Below are 16,230 nucleotides of genomic sequence, written 5' to 3'. Positions count from 1 at the left end.
TAGGGAAGTGATCAGGGTAATCAGGGAAGTGATGGAGTCCAGGTGAGTCTGATGATGCGCAGGTGCGCGTAACAATGGTGACAGGTGTGCGCCCTAACGAGAAGCCTGCTGACCTAGAGGTCAGAGAGGGAGCACACGTGACACAGAGCCTCAAATGTGAATCCTTAAAGAGATGGGCGGGGCTAATGCTTCAGAGGGTGTGAATGATGCTGAATGGGTGTAGACAAAAAAAAGACCTCTCCAGTAGGTGTACCAAAACATTCAAGGGCCATTTTCTCAAAAGTGAGGTAACAAGTTTATCAACTTTCAAAGCAGAATTACTTTCTCATTGTTCCTCAACTGTACTGTATGATATACTATTTTATAGCTCGGAGTCTCTACTTTTATCCAATGTAAAAAACACCATTTCAAATTTTGCTACGTACGATCGAATCAAGCCGGGCGGTCATATATGTTGAGTCTTGACAGTGTTTGCAACATGTGTACAAAGTTTGATTAAAATAGGAATATCCGTGACTGATTTATAGTCATTTATGTGTGAGACCACATCGTTGCTTGACATATTAGCCTGGGAAAATAGTGCATTGAGAGACCTTGGACCCATAGATGAAAGATGTCAAGTTTTGACAGATCGAAATGTTATTCACAACATTCAAAATGGCGGAAAATCCATCATGGTCCTTGAGGCAATAATTTCCCTTGTGAGGAGAGGGACCTACATACCAAATGTCTGAAGCTCAAACGAGGAGTCAGGGGCATGAGCTTTCAAAGGTTTTTTTTTTCAAATGGCTTGATATAGCTTCGCTGCTGAACCCCTAATAAGCTCAAAGAGGAAGCACACCGCATATCAGACTCACTGGGGAAGAGGAGAGGGGAGAGGTTGAGATGGTGATTTGCATGGTGCTTATTGAAGTGTGGAGAGAGAGAGGGTTTGCCTCCTAAATTGCAACCTTATTTCCAACATAGTCTGCTACTTTCAAGAGCCCTGTCCTAGTCCTAGAGCCCTGTTGGCCCCAGAGCCCTGTTGGCCCTGTTGTCCTAGAGCCCTGTTGGCCCTAGAGCCCTGTTGTCCCTAGAGCCCTGTTGTCCTAGAGCCCTGTTGTCCTAGAGCCCTGTTGTCCTAGAGCCCCGTTGTCCTAGAGCCCCGTTGTCCTAGAGCCCCGTTGGCCCTAGAGCCCCGTTGGCCCTAGAGCCCCGTTGGCCCTAGAGCCCCGTTGGCCCTAGAGCCCTGTTGGCCCTAGAGCCCTGTTGGCCCTGGTCAAAAGTAGTGCCCTATATAGGGACTACGGTGGCACCTGGGAGGGAGGCAGATTCAGGCTCGATAAAGACAAGAGAGATAATGATCTGGAACTTGTGGAGTGACTGCTTGGTAGGGGTGGAGGAGATAGTGTGTGTGTGTGTGTGTGTGTGTGTGTGTGTGTGTGTGTGTGTGTGTGTGTGTGTGTGTGTGTGTGTGTGTGTGTGTGTGTGTGTGTGTGTGTGTGTGTGTGTGTGTGTGTGTATGTGCGTTTCTGTGTGCTTATAATCCTGCCTATGTGTGTATTCATGTATTTTTGCTAGAGTAAGCACTCCTAGTCTGATGAAAGTACGGCGGTGTGTGTGTGTGTGTGTGTGTGTGTGTGTGTGTGTGTGTTCCAAACAGGACTGGTGACAGTGGTGATGTCATTAGGGCTCTTTCAGAGAAGAAGACACAGGAACCACACAGGGCTGAGATGAACTCAACAAACTGTTCAGTGGTTGTAACAAACCTACTGTATATTGTGTACAGTACACCTCAGTCCTCTCTGAAGTTTACCTACTGTGTAGTGTACACTGAGACACCTCAGTCCTCTCTGAGGTTTACCTACTGTGTAGTGTACACTGAGACACCTCAGTCCTCTCTGAGGTTTACCTACTGTGTAGTGTACACTGAGACACCTCAGTCCTCTCTGAGGTTTACCTACTGTGTAGTGTACACTGAGACACCTCAGTCCTCTCTGAGGTTTACCTACTGTGTAGTGTACACTGAGACACCGCAGTCCTCTCTGAGGTTTACCTACTGTGTAGTGTACACTGAGACACCGCAGTCCTCTCTGAGGTTTACCTACTGTGTAGTGTACACTGAGACACCGCAGTAGGCCGGTGGAACCTTAATTGGGAAAGACGTCTCATTGTAACGGCTGGAACGGAATCAATGGAATGGTATCAAACACATGAAATGCACTCAGACCAGAGAATGAAACAGTAACAGCCCTCCTCTCTGGAAGTGTCCAGTCAGCTCAGGAATGGTGTTCTCCCTGGGTCCGTTCACTTCCTGGAGTCCTGGTTCTTATTGAAGGAGTATTAAATAGAAGCAGTTCATTCAGTCTGTAGCTCTGTGTCTACGGACGTCCCTCAGACAGACAGGCATTATCTGGCACAGGAAAGGTTTTATCTTGTCCAAATCACATCACATCTCAATGGCACTTAGAGAGGGATTGGTAGTTGAAACAAGAAAAGGCAAAAAACGATCAAACTTCGCTGTTTTGCATTTCAGTTCAAGACACTCCTAATATGTTTTTTTTTTCAGAGGAGAGTAAACTTTGCGACCACACATGCCATCAAAACTTTAGTCGTCCCGGTAATGATTGGTAACCATGACGTCCTGTCGTGTCACACCTGATTGGCTGAGGTGTGAGGGTCAGAGTTCAGGGGTGAAGACCCTCAGTAAAAGATGGCCACTGATGATGATGTCACACTAACGCTCCGCTCGACCGTCACCTCTTTTTCCCCTCCTTCGCTGACCAGATCTTCACTGTCATATCACTAGAGAGAAAAAGAGAGAGTGGGTGAGTGAGTGAGTGAGTGAGTGTGTGAGAGAGAGAGAGAGAGAGAGAGAGAGAGAGAGAGAGAGAGATGCCAGACAGAACAAGAGCATAGAAACATTCAATGACATACAGAAGAGAGCGAGGGAGAGACAGAGAGAGGAGAGAGAGAGAGAGACAGAGGGATGAGAGCAGCAGGAGACCAAGAGAGAGAGGGGGAGACATAAGGAGACCAATAGAGAGAGAGAGGGAGAGACATAAGGAGACCAAGAGAGAGAGGGAGAGACATAAGGAGACCAAGAGAGAGGGAGAGACATAAGGAGACCAAGAGAGAGGGGGAGAGACATAAGGAGACCAAGAGAGAGAGGGAGAGACAGAGGGAGGAGACCAAAAGAGAGAGGGAGAGAGAGAGGGAGGAGACCAAAAGAGAGAGGGAGAGACAGAGGGAAGGAAAGCAAGAGAGAGAGAGAGAGAGAGAGAGAGAGGGAGGAGAGCAAGAGGGGAGGAGAGACAGAGGAAAGGAGAGAGAGAGAGAGAGAGAGAGGGAGGAGAGCAAGAGGGAAGGAGAGACAGAGGAAAGGAAAGCAAGAGAGAGAGAGACAGAGGGAGGAGAGAAAGAGGGAGGGAGAGACCGAGGAAAGGATAGCAAGCGAGAGAGAGAGAGAGAGAGAGAGAGAGGAGAGCAAGGGAGAGACAGAGGAAAGGAAAGCAAGAGAGAGAGGGAGGAGAGCAAGAGGGAGGGCGAGACAGAGGAAAGGAAAGCAAGAGAGAGAGAGAGAGAGAGGAGAGAGAGCAAGAGACAGAGGGAGAAACAAAAGGAGGAGAGCAGCAGGAGACCAAGAGAGAGAGAGAGAGAGGGAGAGACATATGGGTGCAAGAGCGAGTGGAGAGAGAGGAGACACAGAGAAGAAAAGAGTGATTCAATTGGCAGCATCTTCAAACAGTTCCATTGTGACTCCCACACAGCACCAGAGGGACAAGACATCAAAACCTACAGTTCATAGAAGGAGACACACACAGATGATACTGCCTAGTCCTCCACCTTCTAGGGAGCACAAAGGAATCAGGTCCAAAATAGACATCAAACATCCTTCTCCTCTGTGCCATACAACCTCCCCTCAGATAGAGCAAGCATCACAACACTCATCACTCTTTCTGTCCCCTCTCTCAAACAGTGGTGGAAAAAGTACCCAATTGTCATACTTGAGTAAAAGTATAGATGTCCTTAATAGAAAATGACTCAAGTAAAAGTGAACATCACCCAGTAACGTACTACTTGAGTAAAAGTCTAAAAGTTTTTGGTTTAAAATATACTTACAGTTGAAGTCAGAAGTTTACATACACTTAGTTTAGAGTCATTAAAACTCCTTCTTCAACCACTCCACACATTTCTTTTTAGCAAACTATAGTTTTGGCAATTTGGTTATGATATCTACTTTTGTTTACAGACAGATTATTTCACTTATAATTCACTGTATCACAATTCCAGTGGGTCAGAAGTTTACATACACTAAGTTGACTGTGCCTTTAAACAGCTTTGTTTAAAGGCTTCCTGTTTGGCCCTGTCCGGGGGTGTCCTCGGATGGGGCCACAGTGTCTCCTGACCCCTCCTGTCTCAGCCTCCAGTATTTATGCTGCAGTAGTTTATGTGTCGGGGGGCTAGGGTCAGTTTGTTATATCTGGAGTACTTCTCCTGTCCTATTTGGTGTCCTGTGTGAATTTAAGTGTGCTCTCTCTAATTCTCTCTTTCTTTCTCTCTCTCGGAGGACCTGAGCCCTAGGACCATGCCTCAGGACTACCTGACATGATGACTCCTTGCTGTCCCCAGTCCACCTGCTCCAGTTTCAACTGTTCTGCCTTATTATTATTCGACCATGCTGGTCATCTATGAACATTTGAACATCTTGGCCATGTTCTGCTATAATCTCCACCCGGCACAGCCAGAAGAGGACTGGCCACCCCACATAGCCTGGTTCCTCTCTAGGTTTCTTCCTAGGTTTTGGCCTTTCTAGGGAGTTTTTCCTAGCCACCGTGCTTCTACACCTGCATTGCTTGCTGTTTGGGGTTTTAGGCTGGGTTTCTGTACAGCACTTTGAGATATCAGCTGATCTACGAAGGGCTATATAAATACATTTGATTTGATTTGACTTTGAAAATTCCAGAAAATTATGTCATGGCATAGAAGCTTCTGATAGGCTAATTGACATCATCTGAGTCAATTGGAGGTGTACCTGTGGACATATTTCAAGGCCTACCTTCAAACTCAGTGCCTCTTTGCTTGACATCATGGGAAAATCAAAATAAATCAGTCAAGACCTGATTCATCCTTGGGAGTAATTTCCAAATGCCTGCAGGTACCACATTCATCTGTACAAACAATAGTACGCAAGTATAAACACCATGGGACCACGCAGCCGTCATAACGCTCAGGAAGGAGACGTGTTCTGTCTCCTAGAGATGAACGTACTTTGGTGCAAAAAGTGCAAATCAATCCCAGAACAACAGCAAAGGACCTTGTGAAGATGCTGGAGGAAAAAGGTACAAAGGTATCTATGTCCATAGTAAAACGAGTCCTATATCGACATAACCTGAAAGGCTGCTCAGGAAGGAAGAAGACTCTGCTCCAAAACCGCCATAAAAAAGCCAGACTACGGTTTGCACCTGCACATGGGGACAAAGGTCGTACTTTTTGTAGAAATGTCTGATGAATCAAAAATAGAACTGTTTGGCCATAATGACCATCGTTATGTTTGGAGGAAAAAGGGGGAGGTCGAAGAATACCATCCCAACCGTGAAGCACGGGGGTGGCAGTACCATGTTGTTGGGGTGCTTTGCTGCAGGAGGAACTGGTGCACTTTACAAAATAGATGGCATCATAAGGAGAAAGATTATGTGGATATATTGAAGCAACATCTCAAGACATCAGTTAAAGCTTGGTCGCAAATGGGTCTTCCAAATGGACAATGACCCCAAGCATACTTCCAAAGTTGTGGCAAAACGGCTTAAGGACAACAAAGTCAAGGTATTGGGGTGGCCATCACAAAGCCCTGACCTCAATCCTATAGAACATTTGTGGGCGAGCAAGGAGGCCTACAAACCTGACTCAGTTACACCAGCTCTGTCAGGAAGAATGGGCCAAAATTCACCCAATTTATTATGGGAAGCTCGTGGAAGACTACCCGAAACGTTTGACCCAAGTTAAACAATTTATAGTCAATGCTACAAAATACTAATTGATTGTATGTGAACTTCTGACCCATTGGGAATGTGATGAAATAAATAACATCTTAAATAAATCATTCTCTCTACTATTACTCTGACATTTCACATTCTTAAAATAAAGTGGTGATCCTAACTGACCTAAGAGAGGGAATGTTTACTAGGATTAAATGTCAGGAATTGTGAAAAACTGAGTTTAAATGTATTTGGCTAAGGTGTATGTAAACTTCCAACTTCAACTGTAAGTATCAAAAGTCAACTGCTAAAATACACTTGCTAAACTGCTAAAATACACTAGCCAGGGGCACACTCCAACACTCCAACATAATTTACAAATGAAGCATGTGTGTTTAGTGAGTCCACCAGATCAGAGACAGTAGGGATGACAAGGGACGTTCTCTTGATGAGTGTGTGTGTACTCTCCTATCCTCCCTCCAAGTATCCTCCCACCCTGTATCCCCCCCACCCCGATCAACATACACTACTCTCCTATCCCCCCTCCCTGTATCCCCCCCACCCCGATCAACATACACTACTCTCCTATCCTCCCTCCCTGTTTCCCCCCCACCCCGATCAACATACGTACTCTCCTATCCTCCCTCCATGTATCCTCCCACCCTGTATCCCCCCCACCCCGATCAACATACACTACTCTCCTATCCCCCCTCCCTGTATCCCCCCCACCCCGATCAACATACACTACTCTCCTATCCCCCCTCCCTGTATCCCCCCCCACCCTGATCAACATACACTACTCTCCTATCCCCCCTCCCTGTATCCCCCCCACCCCGATCAACATACACTACTCTCCTATCCCCCCTCCCTGTATCCCCCCCCACCCTGATCAACATACACTACTCTCCTATCCTCCCTCCCTGTATCCACCCCCCATCCCGATCAACATACGTCCTCTCCTATCCCCCCTCCCTGTATCCACCCCCCATCCCGATCAACATACGTCCTCTCCTATCCCCCCTCCCTGTATCCCCCGATCAACATACACTACTCTCCTATCCCCCCTCCCTGTATCCACCCCCCATCCCGATCAACATACACTACTCTCCTATCCCCCCTCCCTGTATCCCCCAATCAACATACACTACTTTCCTATCCCCCCTCCCTGTATCCCCCGATCAACATACACTACTCTCCTATCCTCCCTCCCTGTATCCCCCCCACCCCGATCAACATACACTACTCTCCTATCCCCCCTCCCTGTATCCACCCCCCATCCCGATCAACATACACTACTCTCCTATCCCCCCTCCCTGTATCCCCCAATCAACATACACTACTCTCCTATCCCCCCTCCCTGTATCCCCCGATCAACATACACTACTCTCCTATCCCCCCTCCCTGTATCCCCCAATCAACATACACTACTCTCCTATCCCCCCTCCCTGTATCCCCCGATCAACATACACTACTCTCCTATCCCCCCTCCCTGTATCCCCCGATCAACATACACTACTCTCCTATCCTCCCTCCCTGTATCCCCAGATCAACATACACTACTCTCCTATCCCCCCTCCCTGTATCCCCCCCCACCCTGATCAACATACACTACTCTCCTATCCCTCCTCCCTGTATCCCCCCACCCTGATCAACATACGTCCTCTCCTATCCCCCCCACCCCGATCAACATACACTACTCTCCTATCCTCCCTCCCTGTATCCCCCCCACCCCGATCAACATACACTACTCTCCTATCCTCCCTCCCTGTATCCCCCCCCACCCTGATCAACATACACTACTCTCCTATCCTCCCTCCCTGTATCCACCCCCCATCCCGATCAACATACGTCCTCTCCTATCCCCCCTCCCTGTATCCACCCCCCATCCCGATCAACATACGTCCTCTCCTATCCCCCCTCCCTGTATCCCCCGATCAACATACACTACTCTCCTATCCCCCCTCCCTGTATCCACCCCCCATCCCGATCAACATACACTACTCTCCTATCCCCCCTCCCTGTATCCCCCAATCAACATACACTACTTTCCTATCCCCCCTCCCTGTATCCCCCGATCAACATACGTCCTCTCCTATCCCCCCTCCCTGTATCCCCAGATCAACATACACTAATCTCCTATCCCCCCTCCCTGTATCCCCCCCACCCCGATCAACATACACTACTCTCCTATCCTCCCTCCCTGTATCCCCCCCACCCCGATCAACATACACTACTCTCCTATCCTCCCTCCCTGTATCCCCCCCACCCCGATCAACATACACTACTCTCCTATCCTCCCTCCCTGTATCCCCAGATCAACATACACTACTCTCCTATCCTCCCTCCCTGTATCCCCCCCACCCCGATCAACATACACTACTCTCCTATCCTCCCTCCCTGTATCCCCCGATCAACATACACTACTCTCCTATCCCCCCTCCCTGTATCCCCAGATCAACATACACTAATCTCCTATCCCCCCTCCCTGTATCCCCCCCACCCTGATCAACATACACTACTCTCCTATCCCTCCTCCCTGTATCCCCCCCCACCCTGATCAACATACACTACTCTCCTATCCCTCCTCCCTGTATCCCCCCACCCTGATCAACATACGTACTCTCCTATCCCCCCCACCCCGATCAACATAGCTCTAAGTTAAGTTTTTAAAACACTATAATTGTATTAGGAAGATAAGAAGTGAAACAACTTCCTTTCTCTGCAGTTCTCCTATCCCAGATAAGAAACTCCCAGCTGAGCTGCCAATTTACTCTGAATCCCCCCCCCCCCCCTCTCCATTCACAACCTCCCGAGCAATACCGTATTTAAGGCTTTAATGCCCTGTAATACACTCCCTCCCTCCCCAACCCCTCCAACATCAGGCTTCTAGCTGGGCTCACTGGGGTGTGTTGCAGTGGTGGGTGTGTGCACGTGTGTGTGTGTGCACGTGTGTGTGCGTACTGTGTGTGTGTGTGCGTACTGTGTGTGCGTGTGTGTGTGTCTTGGTAGGTAGGACCCAATTAACAGAGGAGGTAAAGGCACATCCAGCTGACATGGCCAAAGATAGGAGTGGGGTTATTCTATTCTCAGATGAATTCACAGTGAGAATACGTACAGTCCTGTAGTGTCTCTACCTATTAGGATCTTCATTTGAAGACCAAAAGGGGTAACAGGGGAAGAGGAGAAGTTGGGAGAGTGTGTTGTGAAGATGTAAAGAAATGTCTTGAGAGGGCAACACAGCAAGAAGAAGAGAAAGAAATGGATAAAAGGAGTATACCAGAGGAGAGCAGAGAAGAGATTGCAAGAGCATTAGCCAAATGAAGACAGGGAGAGAAAAATAGTGAGAAAAACAAGGGACTTAATGAGTTCCAGAGGAGAACAGAGGCAACGACGCGAGACAGGGCTCTAGAGAGATGAAGAAATGAATGGAAGTACCAGAGGAGAACAGAGGCGAGGTTGTGAGCTGGAGTGAAGGCTCACGGGAGGCTGGTAGCGCGACCCTTGATGGCCAGAACCCGTCGAGGTAGACAGGGGGTCAAACCCGGGACATAGCTCCATAACTTCACCCTGCAGTCACTGAGGTAGTAGAAGGGGGAGGAGAAGGAGAGGCGAGGAAGGGAAGAAGAGAAGAAGGGAAGAGAAAAGAAAAAAGAAAATAAATGAGAAGAAAAACAAAATCAAGAAGGGGAAAGAGAGGAGAAGAGAAGGATGGAGGAGAGGGAAGAGAGGACAGGTTAAAGCAGGTTAGTACAAGATGAAGCTGAGTTCAGTAAAGGAGTACTCAGTCAGTTGGTTTGGTGAGAGTGGTAAGCTTGAAAGGTGTTAGATGTAAGTACAGGGAGGACAGAGGCTGTTTGGGGTACAGGGAGGACAGAGGCTGTTTGGGGTACAGGGAGGACAGAGTCTGTTTGGGGGTACAGGGAGGACAGAGGCTGTTTGGGGTACAGGGAGTACAGAGGCTGTTGGGTACAGGGAGGACAGAGGCTGTTTGGGGTACAGGGAGGACAGAGTCTGTTTGGGGTACAGGGAGGACAGAGGCTGTTGGGGTACAGGGAGGACAGAGGCTGTTTGGGGTACAGGGAGGACAGAGGCTGTTTGGGGTACAGGGAGGACAGAGTCTGTTTGGGGTACAGGGAGGACAGAGGCTGTTGGGGTACAGGGAGGACAGAGGCTGTTGGGGTACAGGGAGGACAGAGGCTGTTGGGGTACAGGGAGGACAGAGACTGTTTTGGGTACAGTATGAAGCTGGCCCATGCACACCCTCTGACTGAAATACAGCAGCAGTATGTTGCCATCTCAGTTCTCAGTAGTCTTCCATACAGTACAGGCCACTCAGACAAACATACTGAACATGCTGATGAGAGGACTGGTTGCAGGCATCAGCTAAGTTCTACGAAGCCTGGTCAGTAACTGTCTGGGGATGAGTGATTCCAAAAATTCCACAATCCAAGTGCAATCCGAGACAATCCAAGTACAATCCGAGTACAATCCTAGACAATCCAAGTACAATCCAAGACAATCCAAGACAATCCAAGTACGATCCAAGTCAATCCAAGTACAATTCAAGACAATCCAAGAACAATCCAAGACAATCCAAGTACAATCCAAGTACAATCCAAGACAATCCAAGTACAATCCAAGACAATCCAAGTACAATCCAAGACAATCCAAGTACAATCCAAGACAATCCAAGTACAATCCAAGTACAACCAAGACAATCCAAGAACAATCCAAGACAATCCAAGTACAATCCAAGTACAATCCAAGACAATCCAAGTACAATCCAAGTACAATCCAAGTACAATCCAAGACAATCCAAGACAATCCAAGTACTATCCAAGTACAACCAAAGTACAATCCAAGACAATCCAAGTACAATCCAAGACAATCCAAGTACAATCCAAGTACAATCCAAGACAATCCAAGTACAATCCCCATCCTATGATTATATCATATGTAGTAATGTGATGCCTGGATGTAGTGGGAAATAATCTCAGGGGAAAGTCTGGCTACAACAACATCATCAACAACAACATCATCAACAGCATCATCAACAACAACATCAACAGCATCATCAACAACATCATCATCATCAACAACATCATCAACAACATCATCAACAACATCATCAACAACATCATCAACAACATCAACAGACTGTTTATTGTAATACTAATGTGTTACCTGGAAGCGGTGAAGATGTGTCGTGAGTTGGTGCAGATGGCGTTGATAGGGCTCTCGTGGCCCCTGACCTCTCCTATGGGGGTGAAGTTGTCAACGTTCCACACCTTCAGCATGCCCCCCCGACATGCACTCAGCAGCATGGGCCGACCTGGAACATAGGCCAGTGCACACACCCAGTCCTTATGGGCATTAGGGATTTGCTGAGGACAGACAGGAGAGAGGAAGGAGAAGCTTCTGTTTAGTGTACTTGTATTGGGGGAAAGGATGAAAAACACAATTCATAAAGGTTTTGCAAACAAAAAGACATACACAAGCATTGGGGATTTGCTGAGGAGAGGAGAGGAGAGGAGAGGAGAGGAAATGAGAGGAGAGGAGAGGAGAGGAGAGGAGAGGAGAGGAGAGGAGAGGAGAGGAGAGGAGAGGAGAGGAGAGGAGAGGAGAGGAGAGAGTTTTCATTCAGTGGATTTTTTTTTTCTACGTGATATCCAATTGGTAGTTACAGTCTTGTCCCATCGCTGCAACTCCCCTATGGACACGGGAGAGGCAAAAATCAAGAGCTCCGAAACACGACCCTGCCAAGCTGCACTGCTCACTTAACCCGGAAGCCCGCCACACCAATATGTCGGAGGAAACACCATCCATCTGGTGACCGAAGTCAGCTTGCAGGCACCCGGCCCGCCACAAGGAGTCGCTAGAGCATGATGGGAAAAGGAAATCCGGGCTGGCCAAACCCTCCCCTAACCCGGAAGACACTGGTCCAATAGTGCGCCGCCTCACGATCACGGCCGACTGTGACAAAGCCTGGGATCGAACCCGGGTCTGTAGTGACGCCTCAAACACTGCGATGCATTGCCTTAGACCATTCACAGGACTTTTATCCGGAAAATGGAAACACACAGACGTTACAATAATCTGTTAGGAAGATAATAGAATTATCCAACTGGTCGTTGACTTGATACATAAACCGCCTGGATATGATATGACATTCACTCTTATCCAGAGCAACTTAGAGCAAGGAGTGGATCCATGTTTGTACTTTTTCCCATACTGGTCTCCTGTGGGAATCAAACCCACCACACTGGCATTGCAGGCGCCATGCTGTACCAACTGAGCCACACGGGACACCATTCAACATGCTATGATACTAATCTGACAACAACAACAAACCTGTGACTCACTGACATCACTGAAACACCCAGACACAGAAGTATGATATGATGACTGGGTTTCTGTCCACAACCTTCTACCCATAGACAATCTAATGTGAGTAAAGATATAATTTCTACAGGAGTTTACTATGTGTATTAGACAGGACTAAGATTATTAGACATTAAAGATTCTCTCTCTCGCTCTCTCTCTCTTTCTCTCTGCCTCTCTCTTGGCCTCTCTCTTGGCCTCTCTCTGTCTACCTCTCTCTCTCTCTACCTCTCTCTCTCTCTACCTCTCTCTCTCTCTCTGCCTCTCTCTTGGCCTCTCTCTCTCTCTCTCTGTCTCTCTCTCTCCCTCTCTCTCTCTCTGTCTATCTCTCTCCCTCTCTCTCTCCCTCTCTGTCTACCTCTCTCTCTCTCCCTCTCTCTCTCTCTCTCTCTCTCTCTCTGTCTACCTCTCTCTCTCTCTCCCTCTCTCTCTCTCTCTCTGTCTCTCTCTCTCTCTAACTCTCTCTCTCTCTCTCCCTCTCTCTGTCTCTCTCGCTCTCTCTCTGTCTCTCTCTCTCTGTCTACCTCTCTCTCTCTCTCCCTCTCTCTCTCTGTCTCTCTCTCTCTCTCTCTCTCTCTCTGTCTACCTCTCTCTCTCTCTCTACCTGTGTGAGTTCTTGTTGCTCCAGATCCCACTTCTTGATGCCGTTGTCTCGTGACGCGCTGAACAGCACGTCTCCCTGGATGGCCAGACACTCGATCCCGTCGTAGTGAGGAGGCTCAAAGTTATGGGATGGGCCTACATTACCCAGCATGCCCTCTGCCACATCAAACACCTACCAAGAAGAGAGATGGACAGCAGTCAGAAAACATGAGCAAACAACTAGCAGAGAAATTGTCACTAATGGGGGTATATACTGTACATTACTGTATTCTGACAGATGGAATCACTCTTGCTCAACACTAGTTTCTTGATTGATGGAACAGACATTTTTATCTAAGGTACAATATGAGAATGGGAAGTACATTGTAAACGCTGTGCGACATCAACATGATTCTGTCCCAGTATGTAATACCTTGACGTAGTGGTCCTTGGAGCCGGTGACCACCTGGTCTCTGCCCTGTACAGACTGACCTACAGTCAGACACATCACTGAACCTATGTGACCTGTCAGCTTGCCTAACGCCGTCATCCTAGTGGGGGGGGGGGACATGGTGAGAGAGAGACATTATTACACCTAATTCTGAGAGAGAGACATTATTACACCTAATTCTGAGAGAGAGACAGAGAGAACGATAGGTAGACAGAGAGACAGAGAGAGAGAGAGGTAGACAGAGACAGAGAGAGAGAGAGGTAGACAGAGAGAGAGAGAGAGAGAGAGAGAGAGAGAGAGAGAGAGAGAGAGAGGCAGACAGAAAGACAGAGAGAGCAAGAGAATGCAAGTATGTGTCTGTATGTGTGTGTCTGTATGTGTGTGTGTGCCTGTATGTGTGTGTGTGTCTGTATATGTGTGTGCATTCATCTGTGTGTGTGTATGTGTGTGTCTGTATGTGTGTGTGTGTCTTTCTGTGTGTGTGTATGTGTGTGTCTGTATGTGTGTGTGTGTCTTTTTGTGTGTGTGTCTGTATGTGTCTGTATGTGTGTGTGTGTGTGTGTGTCTGTATGTGGGTGTGTCTGTATGTGTGTGTGTGCCTGTATATGTGTGTGTGTGTCTGTATGTGGGTGTGTCTGTATGTGTGTGTGTGTGTGTGTGTGTGTGTGTGTGTGTGTGTGTGTGTGTGTGTGTGTGTGCCTGTATGTGTGTGTGTGTGTGTGTCTGTATGTGTGTGTGTCTGTATGTGTGTGTGTCTGTATGTGTGTGTGTCTGTGTATGTATCTGTCTGTATGTGTGTGTGTCTGTATGTCTGTATGTGTGTGTGTCTGTATGTCTGTATGTGTGTGTGTTACCTGGTGAGGTCCCAGGTGCGTACGGTGTTGTCTGTCTGTATGTGTGTGTGTGTCTGTCTGTATGTGTGTGTGTGTGTCTGTATGTGTGTGTGTGTGTCTGTATGTGTGTGTGTTACCTGGTGAGGTCCCAGGTGCGTACGGTGTTGTCTGTCTGTATGTGTGTGTGTGTGTCTATATGTGTGTGTGTCTGTATGTGTGTGTGTCTGTATGTGTGTGTGTTACCTGGTGAGGTCCCAGGTGCGTACGGTGTTGCCTGTCTGTATGTGTGTGTGTGTGTCTGAATGTGTGTGTGTGTGTGTGTCTGTATGTGTGTGTGTTACCTGGTGAGGTCCCAGGTGCGTACGGTGTTGTATGTGTGTGTTGTCTGTATGTGTGTGTGTGTGTCTGAATGTGTGTATGTGTGTGTTGTCTGTATGTGTGTGTGTTACCTGGTGAGGTCCCAGGTGCGTACGGTGTTGCCAGCGGCAGCATAGAGGACAGAGCCAGAGGGGTTGAGGGCGATCTGATTCATCTGGTATTCACCCTGTGCCACCGTGATGGTACGGGTGGTGGTGCCAGCACACGCATCCCCCGATATCACCTGGCCTGAAGACCTGGAGAGAGAGAGGGGTGGGGGTGGGGGGCATTGAGATCAAGATCAAGCTCATTATTGACTTTGTTGTGTGTTGCTTTGGTATATTATGTTACCATTAAACATCCTGTCTAGCTGTCTGAATAATATCATGTTACCATTAAATCATCCTGTCTAGTCTGGATAATAATATCCTGTTACCATTAAATCATCCTGTCTAGTCTGGATAATAATATCCTGTTACCATTAAATCATCCTGTCTAGTCTGGATAATAATATCCTGTTACCATTAAATCATCCTGTCTAGTTGTCTGAATAATATCATGTTACCATTAAAACATCCTGTCTAGTTGTCTGAATAATATCATGTTACCATTAAAACATCCTGTCTAGTTGTCTGAATAATATCCTGTTACCATTAAATCATCCTGTCTAGTTGTCTGAATAATATCCTGTTACCATTAAAACATCCTGTCTAGTCTGAATAATATCCTGTTACCATTAAAACATCCTGTCTAGTTGTCTGAATAATATCCTGTTACCATTAAAACATCCTGTCTAGTTGTCTGAATAATATCCTGTTACCATTAAAACATCCTGTCTAGTCTGAATAATATCCTGTTACCATTAAATCATCCTGTCTAGTTGTCTGAATAATATCCTGTTACCATTAAAACATCCTGTCTAGTCTGAATAATATCCTGTTACCATTAAAACATCCTGTCTAGTTGTCTGAATAATATCATGTTACCATTAAATCATCCTGTCTAGTTGTCTGAATAATATCCTGTTACCATTAAAACATCCTGTCTAGTTGTCTGAATAATATCCTGTTACCATTAAAACATCCTGTCTAGTCTGAATAATATCCTGTTACCATTAAATCATCCTGTCTAGTTGTCTGAATAATATCCTGTTACCATTAAAACATCCTGTCTAGTCTGAATAATATCCTGTTACCATTAAAACATCCTGTCTAGTTGTCTGAATAATATCATGTTACCATTAAATCATCCTGTCTAGTTGTCTGAATAATATCCTGTTACCATTAAATCATCCTGTCTAGCTGTCTGAATAATATCCTGTTACCATTAAAACATCCTGTCTAGTTGTCTGAATAATATCATGTTACCATTAAATCATCCTGTCTAGTTGTCTGAATAATATCCTGTTACCATTAAAACATCCTGTCTAGCTGTCTGAATAATATCCTGTTACCATTAAATCATCCTGTCTAGTTGTCTGAATAATATCCTGTTACCATTAAATCATCCTGTCTAGTTGTCTGAATAATATCCTGTTACCATTAAATCATCCTGTCTAGTTGTCTGAATAATATCATGTTACCATTCAATCATCCTGTCTAGTTGTCTGAATAATATCCTGTTACCATTAAAACATCCTGTCTAGCTGTCTGAATAATATCATGTTACC

At 46.8% G+C, this 16,230-nt stretch overlaps 1 protein-coding gene across 2 annotated transcripts in view; it reads right to left on the bottom strand.

Moving 5' to 3' along the window:
- Positions 1-2,393: 2,393 nt before the first annotated feature.
- The window catches only part of LOC110493278 (kinesin-like protein KIF21B), a 140,746-nt gene continuing 126,909 nt past the window's right edge, over positions 2,394-16,230 (bottom strand). Inside the window, exons 30-35 of one of the 2 annotated variants that reach the window (XM_090206427.1) lie at positions 14,654-14,818; positions 13,354-13,471; positions 12,943-13,113; positions 11,142-11,341; positions 9,393-9,533; positions 2,394-2,784 (exon numbers count right to left, since the gene is read on the bottom strand). In XM_090206427.1, coding sequence (XP_090062553.1) covers positions 9,434-9,533; positions 11,142-11,341; positions 12,943-13,113; positions 13,354-13,471; positions 14,654-14,818 — 754 coding nt within the window. In that variant the 3' untranslated portion in view covers positions 2,394-2,784; positions 9,393-9,433. The remainder of the gene's footprint in view (positions 2,785-9,392; positions 9,534-11,141; positions 11,342-12,942; positions 13,114-13,353; positions 13,472-14,653; positions 14,819-16,230) is intronic. The other variant, XM_090206425.1, reaches the window with a different exon arrangement.

Source organism: Oncorhynchus mykiss, chromosome 17 (genome assembly GCF_057628025.1).
Source record: "Oncorhynchus mykiss isolate SJ-2025 chromosome 17, ASM5762802v1, whole genome shotgun sequence".
In the NCBI taxonomy this organism is placed as follows: Eukaryota; Metazoa; Chordata; class Actinopteri; order Salmoniformes; family Salmonidae; genus Oncorhynchus; species Oncorhynchus mykiss.
The sequence above is the reverse complement of the archived record's forward strand: the minus strand, read 5'-3'. Positions and strand labels throughout refer to the sequence as shown.